This window comes from Seriola aureovittata, chromosome 20 (genome assembly GCF_021018895.1).
Source record: "Seriola aureovittata isolate HTS-2021-v1 ecotype China chromosome 20, ASM2101889v1, whole genome shotgun sequence".
Classification (NCBI taxonomy): domain Eukaryota; kingdom Metazoa; phylum Chordata; class Actinopteri; order Carangiformes; family Carangidae; genus Seriola; species Seriola aureovittata.
This window is the reverse complement of record NC_079383.1, coordinates 4,240,377-4,255,027: the sequence shown is the minus strand read 5'-3', so window position 1 is coordinate 4,255,027 and position 14,651 is coordinate 4,240,377. Positions and strand designations below refer to the sequence as shown.

Genomic DNA, 14,651 nt, shown 5'->3' with positions numbered 1-14,651 from the left:
GTGCTAACTACAGCCCAGTATACAGACCTCATATCGTCCAGAAGTATAGAATGAAACAAACTCAGACCGAGAGGAAGACTGAAACAGAAAAATAAAAGAGCAGAGTAAGGAGAGACGGAAAGGAAATTAGACATTGTGCAGCCCCGTTGTTATGATGTCAAGTTTGAGAATTTCAGGTTGATTATACGAAATTGCAAGTTAAAGGGCACATCCAAATCAATTTGGTGCGGCGGTGAATGAGGACCCCTGCACAATTAGAGGGTTTTTTATTGGTTAGCAGAATGGCTGTGACTTCACCGTGAGCATCTGACCTGCTGGCTGTTTCCTTCATGTACGATCTAACTGTTCATTAGGGTCAGTTTCCCTTTATAGATCTGCAGGTTGTCAATCTTCTTGGGGCCAGAGGTAAATGCACAGCCTTAAAATGTACTGTCAAATTAGAGGGTCACAGAAACGGAGTAACTTCACCTTCACAAATGACAAAGTACCCCAAGTGTTTTTTTTTTGTGAGGACTATTAGGGCCAATTGTGCAAGTGCAAAATTTCAACTAATGTCAATGACATGTCAGCACATTTACAGAGCAAGGAGCTGTTGTGCTGGAACAATATTTTTTTGCAGAGCCAGTTCCATTTTTATGTCAAACCTTAACGACCAATAAAAAATAAATGTTATGAAAAGAAGGTGAACATAAAGTAAAGGTTTAAACCTTTTTTTTTCTGTTTTTTTTTTGGGAAGGTAAAAGATTATGACAAACACTCTAAAAAAAAAAAAAAAAGAGCTACGTGATGCTAAATGTTTGTAGACTGCAGCAAAGACAACAAGATAACAAGAACCGAGAAAGGAGTTCTCAGAGTGAGGTATGTTCACAGGTGTCACTTTCTGCTGCAAAGCCTTTTTGAAAACATTTCCCGCTGACAGGGAGTGAAAGGTTAATGTGCATTAAAATTCAGGGGCATAAATCTTGTGTGAAAAAGCCTTCAGCTACACAACAGTAGATAGTAGCCCCTGTAGAGGTCCCGCTTTCTTCATGAGAGTGTGTATTACTGCGGCAGTTTGTTTCACTCCCGCTGGAATTAGGTGATAAATGCAAGTCTTACTCTCCTGGGATGTATTAATTCTTCAGTGGTCACAGGACCAAAAGTGTGCAAACACAAACAGGATGATGGAAGTCTGTCTTGGTCCAAAAAGAGGCCAGAGTAGAGTCTGTTCTAATCTTCTTAGGTGACTGAAGTTGCCCTCTCTCTCTTTGTCCTCAACACAGAAACAAAACCATCAGACATGACATTTCTGAGATGGCTCTCTGCCACGATAGCAGTCCTTTAGTAATCATTGTTTTCCTTCATGCATACACAGAAAAACTCATGCCCTGCAGCAAGATCCCACTGTTGTCTACACCATGGTCAGGCCTAAATTATAGCCACAGGAGATTATGGGCAGTAGTTGTGCCCTGCGGGTCCTTTGGGCAGTTAAAGGGCAGCTATGACTCCTAAGAATGAAACCACCCCACAGCGATGGGCAGAAAGTTGCTTCCTGTTACTCCAGTGTGTAATATGTTATTGTGCAGTCTGATTTTGGTTTTCTCACTGCTATAAAATTAGTTGCAAAGGCAGATTCAGGGGCTGTTATAATTACCTTTAGGAATGAAATGTGTTTTTATCTAATGCAAGTTGGAATTATGATGATTTACTGCTATAAAACTGGTGGACTGTTTTGAATCACAGCCTGGTGGTGATACGGATGATATATTGTATTTGGAGAAAAACAACCAATGACAGTTCTTATAGAACTGACCTAGTGTTGACCTCTAAAAGAACAGTGAAGACAAAGCACCTTCTCTATTTAGATACAGTCACAATAACCAGGTTGCACCCTTAACCCATAAACTAAAACTGGGCCACTACTCTACTACAAAAACATATTCTACATAATTAACACCTTCAATGTTGCGCAATAATACACAGCATCACACGTCATAAATGTGTGTTTCAGATGAACTCAGGAGGCAAATCACTTGACAAAAAAGCATCAACTCACGTAATGGAATAACACCAGCTAGATGATTAAGCTGGCTGGGACGGGTGTAAATCACATTATGGTTTCAGGCAATGTGATCCAACATCACGCTCAGGAGAGGCCTTAGCAGGAAGCTGCCGCGACAATGTGTGTTGCGAGGGCGAGCCAGAATTCCTCCAAGCCACATTATTGCGTTCAGCAGCTCCACAGAACATGCAACGGGCAGGAACCCAAAAATGGCTTAGGTGTGTTCTCCTTTCCCCAGGGTGTGGTGAGAGGAGTGTGCCGGCCTGGAGCCAAGATGGTGGTCAGGGTGAAAACCACAAAGTGAAAATAGAGGCGGTCGGGGCCAGGACGGACATGTCCAGCACAGTGGGCAGGGCCTCAGAACACAACAAAGTGCGACGCTGACAGATGGAGGTCTTTCACAGGCCACTGAGAACTTGAGGAATTGAGTTCTTATGTGTCACAGACCAGAGGTCACTCAAGAGAATCGAGGAATCTCAACAAAGGCAAACAGAGATAATTATTCAAGAAAACTAAAAAAAGAGTAAAAAAAAAAACAACAAAGGTATGTGGCGCAACCAAAACCAGCACCAATTAGGTTTGTTGGGGTTACAGAAGCCCACTCCTATATGTGCCTCACCAGCTGACAAGACCAGGGGAATGCCTGGTATGGCAGTCATCTAACAATGCAGACACCCAGGATGGTGAGGGGTGGAGTGAGAACAAGAATGCCAGCCAAGATGTCCCTGCTATATGCTTGAGGCCCTGGGTCTAGACACATGGGTGTTTTTTTTTTTTTTTTTTTACATCTAGGACGACGTCTGAAGAGCACGGACATGAGAGGCATGTTACAATAAGAGAGCAACACTGACCAGGGATAGAAAAGGAAGCCGTTCACAGACACCAAGCCTAGACTGGCTGAAAATACTCATGGCCAAGAGCAGGGTAATTGTGGTCGGCTTTGGTGTGCTTACAACTTCAAGGTTGTGGGTTGGATTCCCACAGGCGAGTACCTCAAAAGCAAAAAGTATGTATGGTATTGGCTTGACCTGTGGAGCGGAAACTGCTTTGATACAAGAGGTTTTCAGAAATTTGGGGATTAGTGAACAAAGCCTAGATAACAGGATTTTAACGATAAAAAGATGTTCACCACAAATAATAAGAACCTGATGATAAATGTGCTAAGAGTGGAAGAGATGTGGAACAACATGCAACAAAAGGTCCCTGGTATTCCCTCACTCGAACCAGGGATGTTGTGGAAAGTGGTCTGCATCTTTACACGTCTTTAGGCAACCGAGGTGTATCGAAGATGTCATTTCAACTTCTTGAAACCTGTTGAAAACAAATACATACATGATTTCTTGTCACTTACGAGAGGCTCCTTGTTTTTAACCAGTCGTATGATTTTCACTGAATCCTCATCGTCGTCGATGTCTTCAGGCAGCGGAGGTAGCTCGGGGTCATAACTCTTCTGGGCAACTGCGTCGTGGACCGTCAGAAGGCTCTAGAACAAGGAGAAAAATGGAGGGATTGATGGGGGGAAAGAAACAATTGGCAAGGGTTATCAGTCAAACCATAAAGACCTTAGATTTACCCTGGTACAATTAGCAATACAGAGCAGAGCAAAACATGCTATTAAGAGTTCAATCTATCACTTCTTTCTTTGAGCAGAACAGAGAAAATGCAGAGACTGTAAGGAGGATGGTTATGAATTGGGGTTTCTCCCTCAAGTGCTGGGTGATGGATTTGAAAGCATTCAGGGCCAGTTCTTGTAGCTACATGTGCTAATTGTCATTAGGCCCATGCTCTCCCTCCATACATCTCTCTGATTAAAGGCAACCAGCACCCGCCCTGGACCATTGCTCACCAGGGACTGCAAGTGGAGGGGTGGGGGTAACTTTGGCCACTCTTCTCAGTGCCGATGCTTTCCAGGGCAAGGTGGTGAACACTATGAGAGGCGATGTTCTACACTGTTCGGCGGCAGGCTCAAAGCAATGAAGTTCTCAGCCGCCTCAGATATTTCACACATTCACGAGCAGACATAAAAAAGAGACGGGACACAGACAAGAATGATGCCATTGAGACATTCATTTTTCAAACTATTTAACGACTCCATGTCCGGACCAAGATGCAGCTGGACGCGTGCTGCTTTTTCCGTGGTTGAGGAGGGGAGAGAAAAGTGAGAAAAACATCTTCCACCTCATGTGCCAGACAAAAGTAGACAGGGAGAGGGAGAGGAGAGAGAGAGAGAGAGAGAGAGAGAGAGAGAGAGGGAGAGAGAGAGAGAGAGAGAGGGATATGGTGAGAAGAGGAGCAGTGTGTTTTATGACATGGGAGCATGCTGCAGTACAGCGTTCAAGATGTTGCTAACTGGGAGCAGATGAGTGTAGGAGACATAACTGGGTCTCTGTGGCTGGGATCCACCGAGAGACAAGCTGACCAGGCGCACGCACGCACGCACGCACGCACGCACGCACACACGCACGCACGCACAGAGTTTATCTTGTATACTTGTGAGAATTTATTTTTTTTATTATTTATTCCCTTGGTCCTGATGATGATGATTAAAGGATCATTCCAGTTTGTTACAACTTTGGTATTACTTTTGTATTTTTACCATCATTTCTATCAGTATTAATAACATTATATGAACATTGTATGACAGGGAAAGTCCTGTCCTGTCCTTGATGCACATCATTCCCCATCTCTCTCTTGCCTCTGATTTCCACCTCTCTACTGTCCAATCTTTAATAAAGGCATAAGTTCAGTGTTTCCCAAAGGTTGAGAATTTAAAGATGTCCCCTAAACGCCTCACATGCAGGCTATCGGAAGACACTCGCAAGGTGGGTACATCCAGGAACACCCTGGCTTAACTTTGAAGTGAAGCTCTACATTTAGTAGGTTAAATAATCTATCTAAACTGCTGGCTTGTTCACTAGCTGTCTGATCATCTGTCTGTTTGTGTTTCTTGTTCCTGTCGGACTTTGCTGTAGCACAGATTGCCGTGTTCCCATATCTCAGCGATTACTTTGATGGGTACATCATAATCATAGCCAGTAAAAACGATGGCCAAAGCTAGAAAAGTAATATCCAAGTTGTAATGGACCATCATTTTTCTTTAACTCACTTACCCTAATACCTGATGTCAACTTTTACTCTAAATCTAACAGTGATACTAACCCTAAAGAGGGTTCTAACTCTAAACTAATCCGCCAGAGCAGTGCAGACCAGACAAAACAAGAACAAAAAAATTCAAAATCCCAGAAGAACACAAATTTAATTCCACATTTTTCTCTTTCTCATCTCTCCTCCCTGAATTTCTCTTGTTTTCTTGGTCCTCGTGTCCAAACTTCTCTCAAATGCCATTAATCCTCCACTTCAGTTTTATCTTTCATGGAATTTTCCCAAAATCTTCCCAGCATCAGTTTTTGCGTTTCTCAGAACAGGCCTAACAATGTTTTCCTGGCTTTCATCTGCACTGTTCATAAACACACACTTTTTTGTTGTATTGTATATCTGGGGATGCTGTCATTATGGTATTGAAATAGCCTCTTGGAAACGTTGGAAAACCAAAACTGTTTGCAGATGAGGTCAATAAAAGGAAAGTGAATGGGAATGGGATCTCAGATTTGTGCTCGATATAACAAATAAATTATGTTCATAGCACCATGTCAAGGCAGGGATGGAGAGTCTGCGGTTGCAGTTGTTGTGATGAGATCAGTTATGTTACATGAGCACCACGTGTAAACGTATATGGCTTTATAACGGAGATATAGCCAATGAATGGAAGCAGCACTTGATTCAGTGAATAAAATATCAGGGAACTAATATTTACAGAAGAAAGCTTCTGACTTTGTGGCCACCATTTCTTTTCTGTTTTCTTTACCTTCTTTTTCTCATTTCCCCCCCCACAGGGGGCACAAGAAAACCTATTTTGAATCTGGCATTGTATCGAATTCCCACAGTTTTCTGAAAACATCCTTTGGTGAAAGCTGGCCCAGGCACTAACAACAAACCCAGAGAAAGAAGATTTTTTGAGTTTGAGGTTGAATGCATGCGGCGTTGTGGCTCTCTTTATGGTATCTAACTGTCAGTCACAGCACCTGATCTGTGTCGCGACAACATGTGGGTCAGCCAGGCGTCCATCAGCCTCTCAGCAGGGTGGGCCTGGTGCCCAAGAGGAAGCAGAGCTGCAGTATTTTTCTTACGCTGTGCAGCATTAGTTCATAGAATGAGACTGAACTGGTGCTGAAACAATTTGTCAATCATTTAATTGACACAAAATTAAACAACAATGATCAATGATTTTGCCATTGTTGGGTATGATTTTCCATTTCTATTTGTGTGTCATTTGTCTGAAACTCAAACTCAACTTGAACTCAACTGTTCAAGTCATAAATCAAACAAAAATCAATAAAACATTTGTTTGATCCAGCTTTTCTCTGTTTTATATCAGAGTAAACTGAAAAACCTTTGATTATTAACTGTTGGTTGACCAAACAAGAAATATGGAATTAAAATGGGCATCATACTATATTCTGACATTCTATAGACTTGACCTTTAATCGATTAACACACAAACAATTAGACTTAGATCAGAGGGAAGTTGGTTGCCACAGTAGTAAAGATATAGTATGAAACATTCAGTTTTTCATAGAAAAATTTTAGTGTTAGGATCTTTCTTTCTACACATTCCCTCCTCAACCTTTCCTCCAGTAACCTGCCAGTTGCTGTTTCCTCTGAACTACATCCATCAGGCCTAATATCCTGACCTCTGAGTGTCCTCTCACTGATGGCACTTCCTTAAATCTGGCATTGCTCCCCACCGCCACATCCTCCCCCATGGCTGCGCCTAACAACCCGTAACAGAGCCACAGCTAATTCCTTGTGAAAACTTTCTAGGAAGTACCAAAACAGCTCCATGCTAATAGATAGCACATGGTACATGCCCTGGCTGGTGACTGTTGACATGGGGAACCACACAGGTACAAATGTTTTACACAACACGCGGTTATATGTGGAAGCTTTCCTCCTGGGCTGATATGAGTCAGTGGGTCTTGTTATGCCTCGGTGTTGGTGGATTAGCTGCCTAATCAAATCTGGAGTCACATCCATGTATAGGCCCTGCAGCTGAGGCCCGAAGAGGAGAGGAGAGGAGAGAGAGGGAAAGTGAGAGACGGAAAGAAAGATGAAGGGAAGCGAAACCACCCTTGTTTTCCAGGCATCCTGTCCTTTCTCGGTTCGTGTGTTTGTGTTCATTAGGCATAATAGGGATCCTAGAAAAACAGATCACTGTGCTTGACAAAATAAACCTGCCCGTACATTCCTGGCATTGGCCTCTCATTAAAGCCCCCGGCCCTGTCACTGGCCCACTCGTTTTTCAGCTGGCGGCACAGGATCGGTGCAGGGTAACTGCTTTCCTATGGCGGGAGGGACCCCGCTGTGAGCGTTCTGCTTTGGAGACACTGCTGTAGGCCAGCTGGGATATGACACTGACGCCCACCCTCTTTAAGCCTTGATCCTCGGCACGCAGCAAGCATGCATACACACACCTCCCTCCATACACGCTGGCGGAAACAGCCGGCCATCATAATTGGCACTTTCATCACTGTCAATATTAGTCTTGCTGAGGGGGGCTAATATGGGCGAAAGTTGTTTTTTCATGTGCAAATCGTAAACGAGAAAGTTTGAGGCAGAAAGGGAAGGCAAGAACGAGAAGGGGAGAGAAAGAGAGTGGGGAGTTTTAAAGAGCTTGATTTATATCCCCACCCTAGGAATGGATCATTTCAGCCATAATTAAGAGTGATACAGTTACTATCGCACAGAGACGCCATTCAAAAGCAACAGCCATCTGCTTGTGTTTTACACCCCCGGCCCTGTGATTTACACTGGGCCTGGCTGGTACGGTATCAAGTGCCCTGGAGGACAGATGGAGGCAGAAAGAGAGCAATGTTTTAATACTTCATTCTTGAAGCCCACATGCTGCCTACGGTTTTAGACCCAATGTCAAGAAAACGGCAAGAGCCTCCATACCTCAGTATAGTACAGTGAAAGCCCTTCCTCCAAACCAAGATGCTGGAACTAATCTACCGTTGACCCAATGTTCCCGCTGAAGCCAGCAGGAGTGTTTAGCCCGGCAGTTTAAGGCACACATGCTCAAAAGATGGTGATGGACTTAAACCAACATGCAAGAGTAGAGGTCATAAAGTTGAGAAAATGTGCAAGTGTGTGAACACATGCAGATGTCAAACGCTGAACTTGACAAAACCAGGTGTGATTCCTTCTCTTGAAAACTGACGTACTGAAGCTCACAGAAGTCAGAAAAGGTTCTTCTTTAAAATGTTTTTTCTTATTCATTTTAAAAAGGACCTCAGGACAGGGAAACAATGTAGCTGTAGATTTATGTCAGAACACATAAAATAGCTTTCTCTGACAAAAAGAGCTTCTTTTTTTTTTAAAAAAAAAAGAGTTTTTGACTTGTAGTGCTCTATATCAATTCTTTGATGAGCAGGTTCCTGTCCTCAGTTGCTTCTGTGCTTATAACAGTGCTGTCTGCAGAGGTGCAGCAGAGGAAGCAGTAGCCAAATATTTTCCATTGTTTCGCGTAAAATCGTTTGGCTGACCTCGTTCTGCACTGAGAGCTGAGGTCGGCTGAGTGGTGTGTGGAGGTGGTGGGAGAACAGAGCAACAGCATGGAAAAGAGAAACAAAATAAACGAAGAGCAAAAACAAGTAAATATTGCTGTGACTCTTCCTGAGGAGACAAAGCTGAGGTTGGACTTGGTACCAATGCAGAGGTGATAATGTTTTCTCTCATATTTACTGTAACACAAAAAGCCATAAGAGGTTACTGAGATGTTTTATGGGTTTTAATTAATTACGTCTTACTAATGAAGAAGATTTACCATTCAGTAATTTCATTTGCTAAATCAGCATAATCTGATACCAGGCTGAAGGGAGGTATTTTACTGCCCTCTCTGGTTCAGAGTTTCAGGTTTGTTGCACCTGTAACCACGCCTCACAGTGATGTCACAGTGTAGTGACGCACCATGGAGTACAGCTCTACAGCCCTGCATCATCACTGCAGGCCAGAAAGAACAACATTTTCAGCTGCTGTTAAATTGCTCTTTTATCTCAGTAGGGCTGAATTCAGAGGCTTGCTGATGGGCAATGCAATGAACACAAACAGAAATGCTATGGCCATGTTTAGACCAGCTTCAGCCCTGCGTTGAAAAAAAATGCAGCCCTTATTTGGGGGCTCTGACAAAAAAATATGTATATATTCTATTATATGCTGCTGTGCAGTGTTTTGGCTTTGGATAAATCTTCAAACTCTTTAACTAAATTAAACTGCATGGCCATCTAAGTTAAAGGGGCTATTTGTAAGTTTTCTCTGCTGCCGAACATGATTTCTTGTCAGGAGCAGGTGGTGGTGATTGTCACTTGACAAGAGCTTCAGCCATCGTTGCGTTTACAAGACAAGATGTATCGGACATTGACGAGATGGGCCGGGGCTAGCTGGTTAGCAAGCTAACTGAAGTAGCAGAAAACACGTGATAGAGACAAGAGGTAACACTGGTGTTGCTTTCCACCTCTGGAGACAGCTGTTGGTGAGTAAAGGAATGAAGTTTGATGCTGAACTCACAGCATTTCAGCAACTGTTAATGCTAACGTTAGCTATGTAGGAATAAGAAAACTTACAAATACCTTTAAAGTAGAACTACTCTGAAATCAACTTTGGGGCTGTTGAGTTGCCAGGTGGCAGGAACCAAAGCAGAAAAAGGGAAAGAGGAAAAAATGCAGGTACTCTAAGAAAATGGCAATAAACCGAAAACTCCAATCTGTTTGTTTAGATCAAAGTCCAATTGGAAAATATGTGATGCTTATTAAATTCATTTCCACATATGAATGTCACCCAAATGCTAAATATGAATTTTAGCTATGAACACCTGATCCACTAGCTCCATGTCTGTTGGACAGTGTGTGTGTACACCTGGCCCTCAGTCCCGTCTCCTACTTTCACCTCTCCTCACCTCATCAGTTGAAGCTGCTGAGCTTCCCGATCGATGACACAAAGCTTAGTGTTTTGATGGATTGACCCCTTGTCATGCCAAATACCTTCGCCGTAAGCATAATTAAAATAATAAACGCGGGATTTCTGACACAGGCATGCTTCATGGCGAGCGCACTGAATCGTTTGTCGCCGCATTTCACTCTGAGCTTGACAGAGACGAAGGAGATTACAACCTCCCTACGTAGCTAAGACAGAGAGCGGGGCTGTGATATGAGTTGTCTTCAGGATAGCTGCTGTGTGAGCGTTTGTTTGAGTGCGTGTCCATCATTATATGTCAATGTGGTATCATGTTTGTGTTGATTGTGTTGATGATGTCAATTGGGGTTGTCGTGATACTCGTGATTTTTCAATGTCTATACTAGTGATGTAATTCATATTTTAAGGATGCAGTAAGACTGAGTCCTAATGGTACACCATCTACCAGGTGAGCCACCGAGGCGCCCCACCTGGTACAGCATGTACCATTAGGACTCAGTCCTTACTGCAGCAGCCACGGACCTTTGCTGCATGTCATCTCCTCCCTCTCTCACCCTCATCCTTCCAGTCTCTCTGTCACTGCTACTCTAATAAAGGCATAAAAAAAGCCCAAAAAATAACTTAATAACAAAAAAATGCACATATGATAAAATAGTGACAGCAGATGTTTGGCCTTGTGGATCTTTTGTTTATCCCTTCATCTGGTTGCCTTTTCATTATCCATTAAGTGTAACTGTAATTTTTGTACGCCTTTGTGCAGTTACACACTCTCTCCACCTCCCTTCACTATTATTTAAGTCTAATTCATCGGCCAAAAAAGAGACAAAACACACAATAAACAAAGTTAAAGATGAGTTTGACTGATAGCATTACCATTATTTTCTGTTTTCATTTCAAAGTTTTTATAGATATCGCAATGAATATTTTTGGCCATGATAAACGTGAAGTGAAAATCTGATATCATGACAGCCCTAACCTCAATTATTCATGACCCTTCTTTGTGTATTTGTATAATTACCAGTTAATTTTCCTGTGTGTGTGTGTGTGTGTGTGTGTGTGTGTGTGTGTGTAATGTTATACTGGCAGAAATTTAAAAAAGAAAATGAATCATTACATCACTAGTATAGACACTGACAAATCTACTTCTGAGTCTAATGCTTTTGGGAACTCTGTCTCTTCACAAAGCTGATGCTGAGAGGTATTGGATATTTGTATGTACTGTAAGTGTGTGTGTGTGTGTGTGTGTGTGTGTGTGTGTGTGTGTGTATATTGTGGTGGGGGGGAGGACTTCATACTGAGCTGTTGTTTCTGGCAAAGCCCAAATAAGCATGATGACAGTGTGTTATAAAGGAGCTCGTCCAGCTCTCCTTCTATCAGCTCTGTCTGGCTGAGACACCTGGAGGGCCTGACGGATGGCTGAAGTTATGCATTTGAAAATAACAATGTGTAAATTTATTGCGTAGCTGTCTGCATCTGGCTAATGAGGCCAGTGGCTGCAGCCAAGAGGACAAGAAAAAGAACGTCCTAGATCTAACAGCTGTATTATTTTGTGTACAGCATGATCATCACATCACTTGCCGGTACTGTAGAAACAGTAAACGGCAATCCACACTGTTTGTGTAATGATACCAGTTAGAATAGGAGCCAAAGTCTGTGTTTGATTCATTTTTTGCTTAACAGAACAGCACCATATTTTGATTTTTGTTAGGACAATACTGTTGTCCTCCACAAAAACAATATGTGGTTATGGACAATAAAGAAGAACAGGAGCCAAACTCACCTTGATGTGGGGTTTGGCCAGTAGTTTGAGAAGCTCCTTGATTTCTCCATTGGCTGGTTTCCTTTCCAACTCCCCAGACAACTAAAGAGGAGAATACACATTGGTCACAAAATGCATCTACAAAACAATATGTCAGGAAAGTATATTAAACATGCTGATAGGAAAATTAGAAATCAAAAATACGACCCCTTTCTTGCCATTTGTTCAACAGCAGTTCTGCCATAAATACCAATGGAGTAGGTTTTGATTTATAAAGATCTATAGCTCACCTGATGATGCATGTACATGGTAAGGCAACACTGTTTTAAATTATATTAATTATTTATTTGGTGATATGAGCGCCAGGGGGAAGGTTTGCCTCGTCTCATTACTGAATATTGCAGTGCAATCGCCATGGTTACAATCTTTCCTTCACTGTGATAAAGAGATAAAGTGATGGAGGTGAGCAGAAGGTTTACAAAAGAGACTTCTGTGCTGGATACTGTAATCCTGAAAAGGAAAAGATAACTGAGATTTTGCTTCACTGAATTCTAATGAATTACATTCGATTTTATTTTTTATAGCACCAAATGAGACCAGCCCGTGTTACAGACCGCTATAACAGGCAGGTAGTTAGAAAGGCTACTTCCCCTGTGGAGTGCCAAGATAAGCCTCTTCAGACAGAGTTTGAACTGTTACCCTCAGGCCGTCGGTTTAGTCTGCCTGTTATGAGAACCAAGAGATAAAAGTTTTCCTTTGTCCCCACTGATATTCAGTTGTTAAATGGCAGATAGTATTTTATTGTTGTCTGGAGATCACTTATTTGCACATACTGCTTACTTTTGCACTTGATCTTGATCAACAAACTCTTACATATCACTCTGGCCACCGAGCCATACTGTTTGTTGATGGCCATTAGGGTTTGGTGCGTTTCTGTGGAGCCTAGCTGCAAAGTTACTTTGAACTAGAACTTGAAATCACAACATTATCTCAAGGTACTTTACAGAGTAAGGTTCCAACCATGAGCAGCACTTGGCGACAGTGGAGAGGAAAAACTCTTTTAACAGGAAGAAACCTCCAACAGAACTTCGGGCAGCCATTGGTCCTGACCGTTTGGGTTCAGAGGAGAGATTCATGTTGGATTCAGTTTCTCCTCAGCATTGGAAATTTAAAGGAGAAAACACAAGCAGCCCAAGTTGACCATACTGATCATAGTTCTCACTGTGTCAACATGGTAACTGTAGCTGCTCCAGTGTGTAGTAACATTTTGTGTGCACAGGCCCCATAGCTTGATGCATAGCTATAAATCCACCTTTACACACACTCACACCTGGAAGCTGCTCAGCACGACCGCAACATTTACGTGTTAAGGGCCTTGATCAAGTGCTAATGGGGAGCAGGGAAAGAGCTGCTCTTGAACTTCTCCCACCCACGTTGTTCCTGTGGGTCCAGGGATCAAACTGCCACCGCTGAGTAAAGATTATGACAAAGTCGAGTTCGTCTTTCTGTTCTAGACTTCTTGAACCTGACTCAGACTGTGTTTAATCAACACCTACACTGACAAACACAATCTTAATCTAAACTCAAAAGCTTATGCAGAAAAAACAGGAGTACACTCGGCGGGTACTGACTGTGCTTGTACTTTCAGGTGACCCCAAACAACAGGCTTCCATCACGCAGGAAAGCTAATACTGTGCTAAATCAGGTGCATCTTAGAGGGAGGTGAAATCTCATCTTGTCATGGGACATCTAATTCTCACCTGTGGCCTCATTTCTTTTGATTGAATTTAGTAAACTTTAGGATTACTTCTCAGATTGTTTCTCAGGAACCAAAGAAATCAGTCCACTCCTCTTTGAAACAATGTGAGCTGTGAGAGCATCTCTGCGCTGGACTACATCCATTATGTATATCTAGTAGCTCTGACACGAGTGACTCTTCCTCTAAAGTGCAGGCCACGCTCCTCCGTCTGCACTCTGATTTATGGATGGTCCTGCTGGATGTGGCTGAATGTGGAATGAGTGTGGAGAGGAGCCGTCCCAACACAAAGACCTGCCTGTACTCATCTGAGATCAGGAGCTAACGTGGACTACAGGAAGAGGGCCAGTGGAAATCACAGGCTGTGAAAGGTGGAGCTATCACACATCCACATTCATGTTTCCTCTCCTGTATATGTGGTATAGGAGCACATGTGTGTACAGATGATCATACTGTACGTGAGGTTATGTGTATTTTGTACCAGATGTATGGGAGTCGTCCCACAGGTGGAGTAATTCAGCTTTTGGACATACTTCAAAGTATAAAGTAAAGAATATGCTCAAGTCAACTTATCTGTTACGTGTTAGGAATTTAAACTACACAGTTAGTGCACTTTGCCTGCACTTCAGAATATGTAAATCGCATTGATTTAAGATTAATTAAATGAAAGTTAGAAAATGAATCTGCAACTACTTTAATAATCAATTCAGGCATTTTTGAAGCAAAATGCCACAGTCATCATTGTAAATACAATATCTTTGTGTTTTGGACCGTTGCTTAGACTAAAGAAATAATCTGAAAACCACTGCGACTTCGGCCTCTAGGAAACTGTAATGGGCACCATACATTATACATTTTATTATATTATATTACAGTTTTCTAGTATAAACAATTAATCAAGAAAATTATTAGTAGATTAAATGATAATTAATATAATAAATATATATAATATATATAAATAATGTCAAGTCATGTAATTTTTAAATAAAATGCACACAAAACTGATGTAAAATATTATGAAAAAAAAAAGAAAAATAATTAGTGTCACTCAATTAGAGTGATAAATG

The 14,651-nt window shown here is 42.1% G+C and overlaps 1 protein-coding gene across 3 annotated transcripts in view; it reads right to left on the bottom strand.

Moving 5' to 3' along the window:
* mpp7a (MAGUK p55 scaffold protein 7a) overlaps positions 1-14,651 on the bottom strand; it is a 138,518-nt gene that overhangs the window by 56,323 nt on the left and 67,544 nt on the right. For all 3 annotated transcript variants that reach the window (XM_056364129.1, XM_056364130.1, XM_056364131.1), the window contains exons 5-6: positions 11,850-11,930; positions 3,393-3,524 (exon numbers count right to left, since the gene is read on the bottom strand). In XM_056364129.1, coding sequence (XP_056220104.1) covers positions 3,393-3,524; positions 11,850-11,930 — 213 coding nt within the window. The remainder of the gene's footprint in view (positions 1-3,392; positions 3,525-11,849; positions 11,931-14,651) is intronic.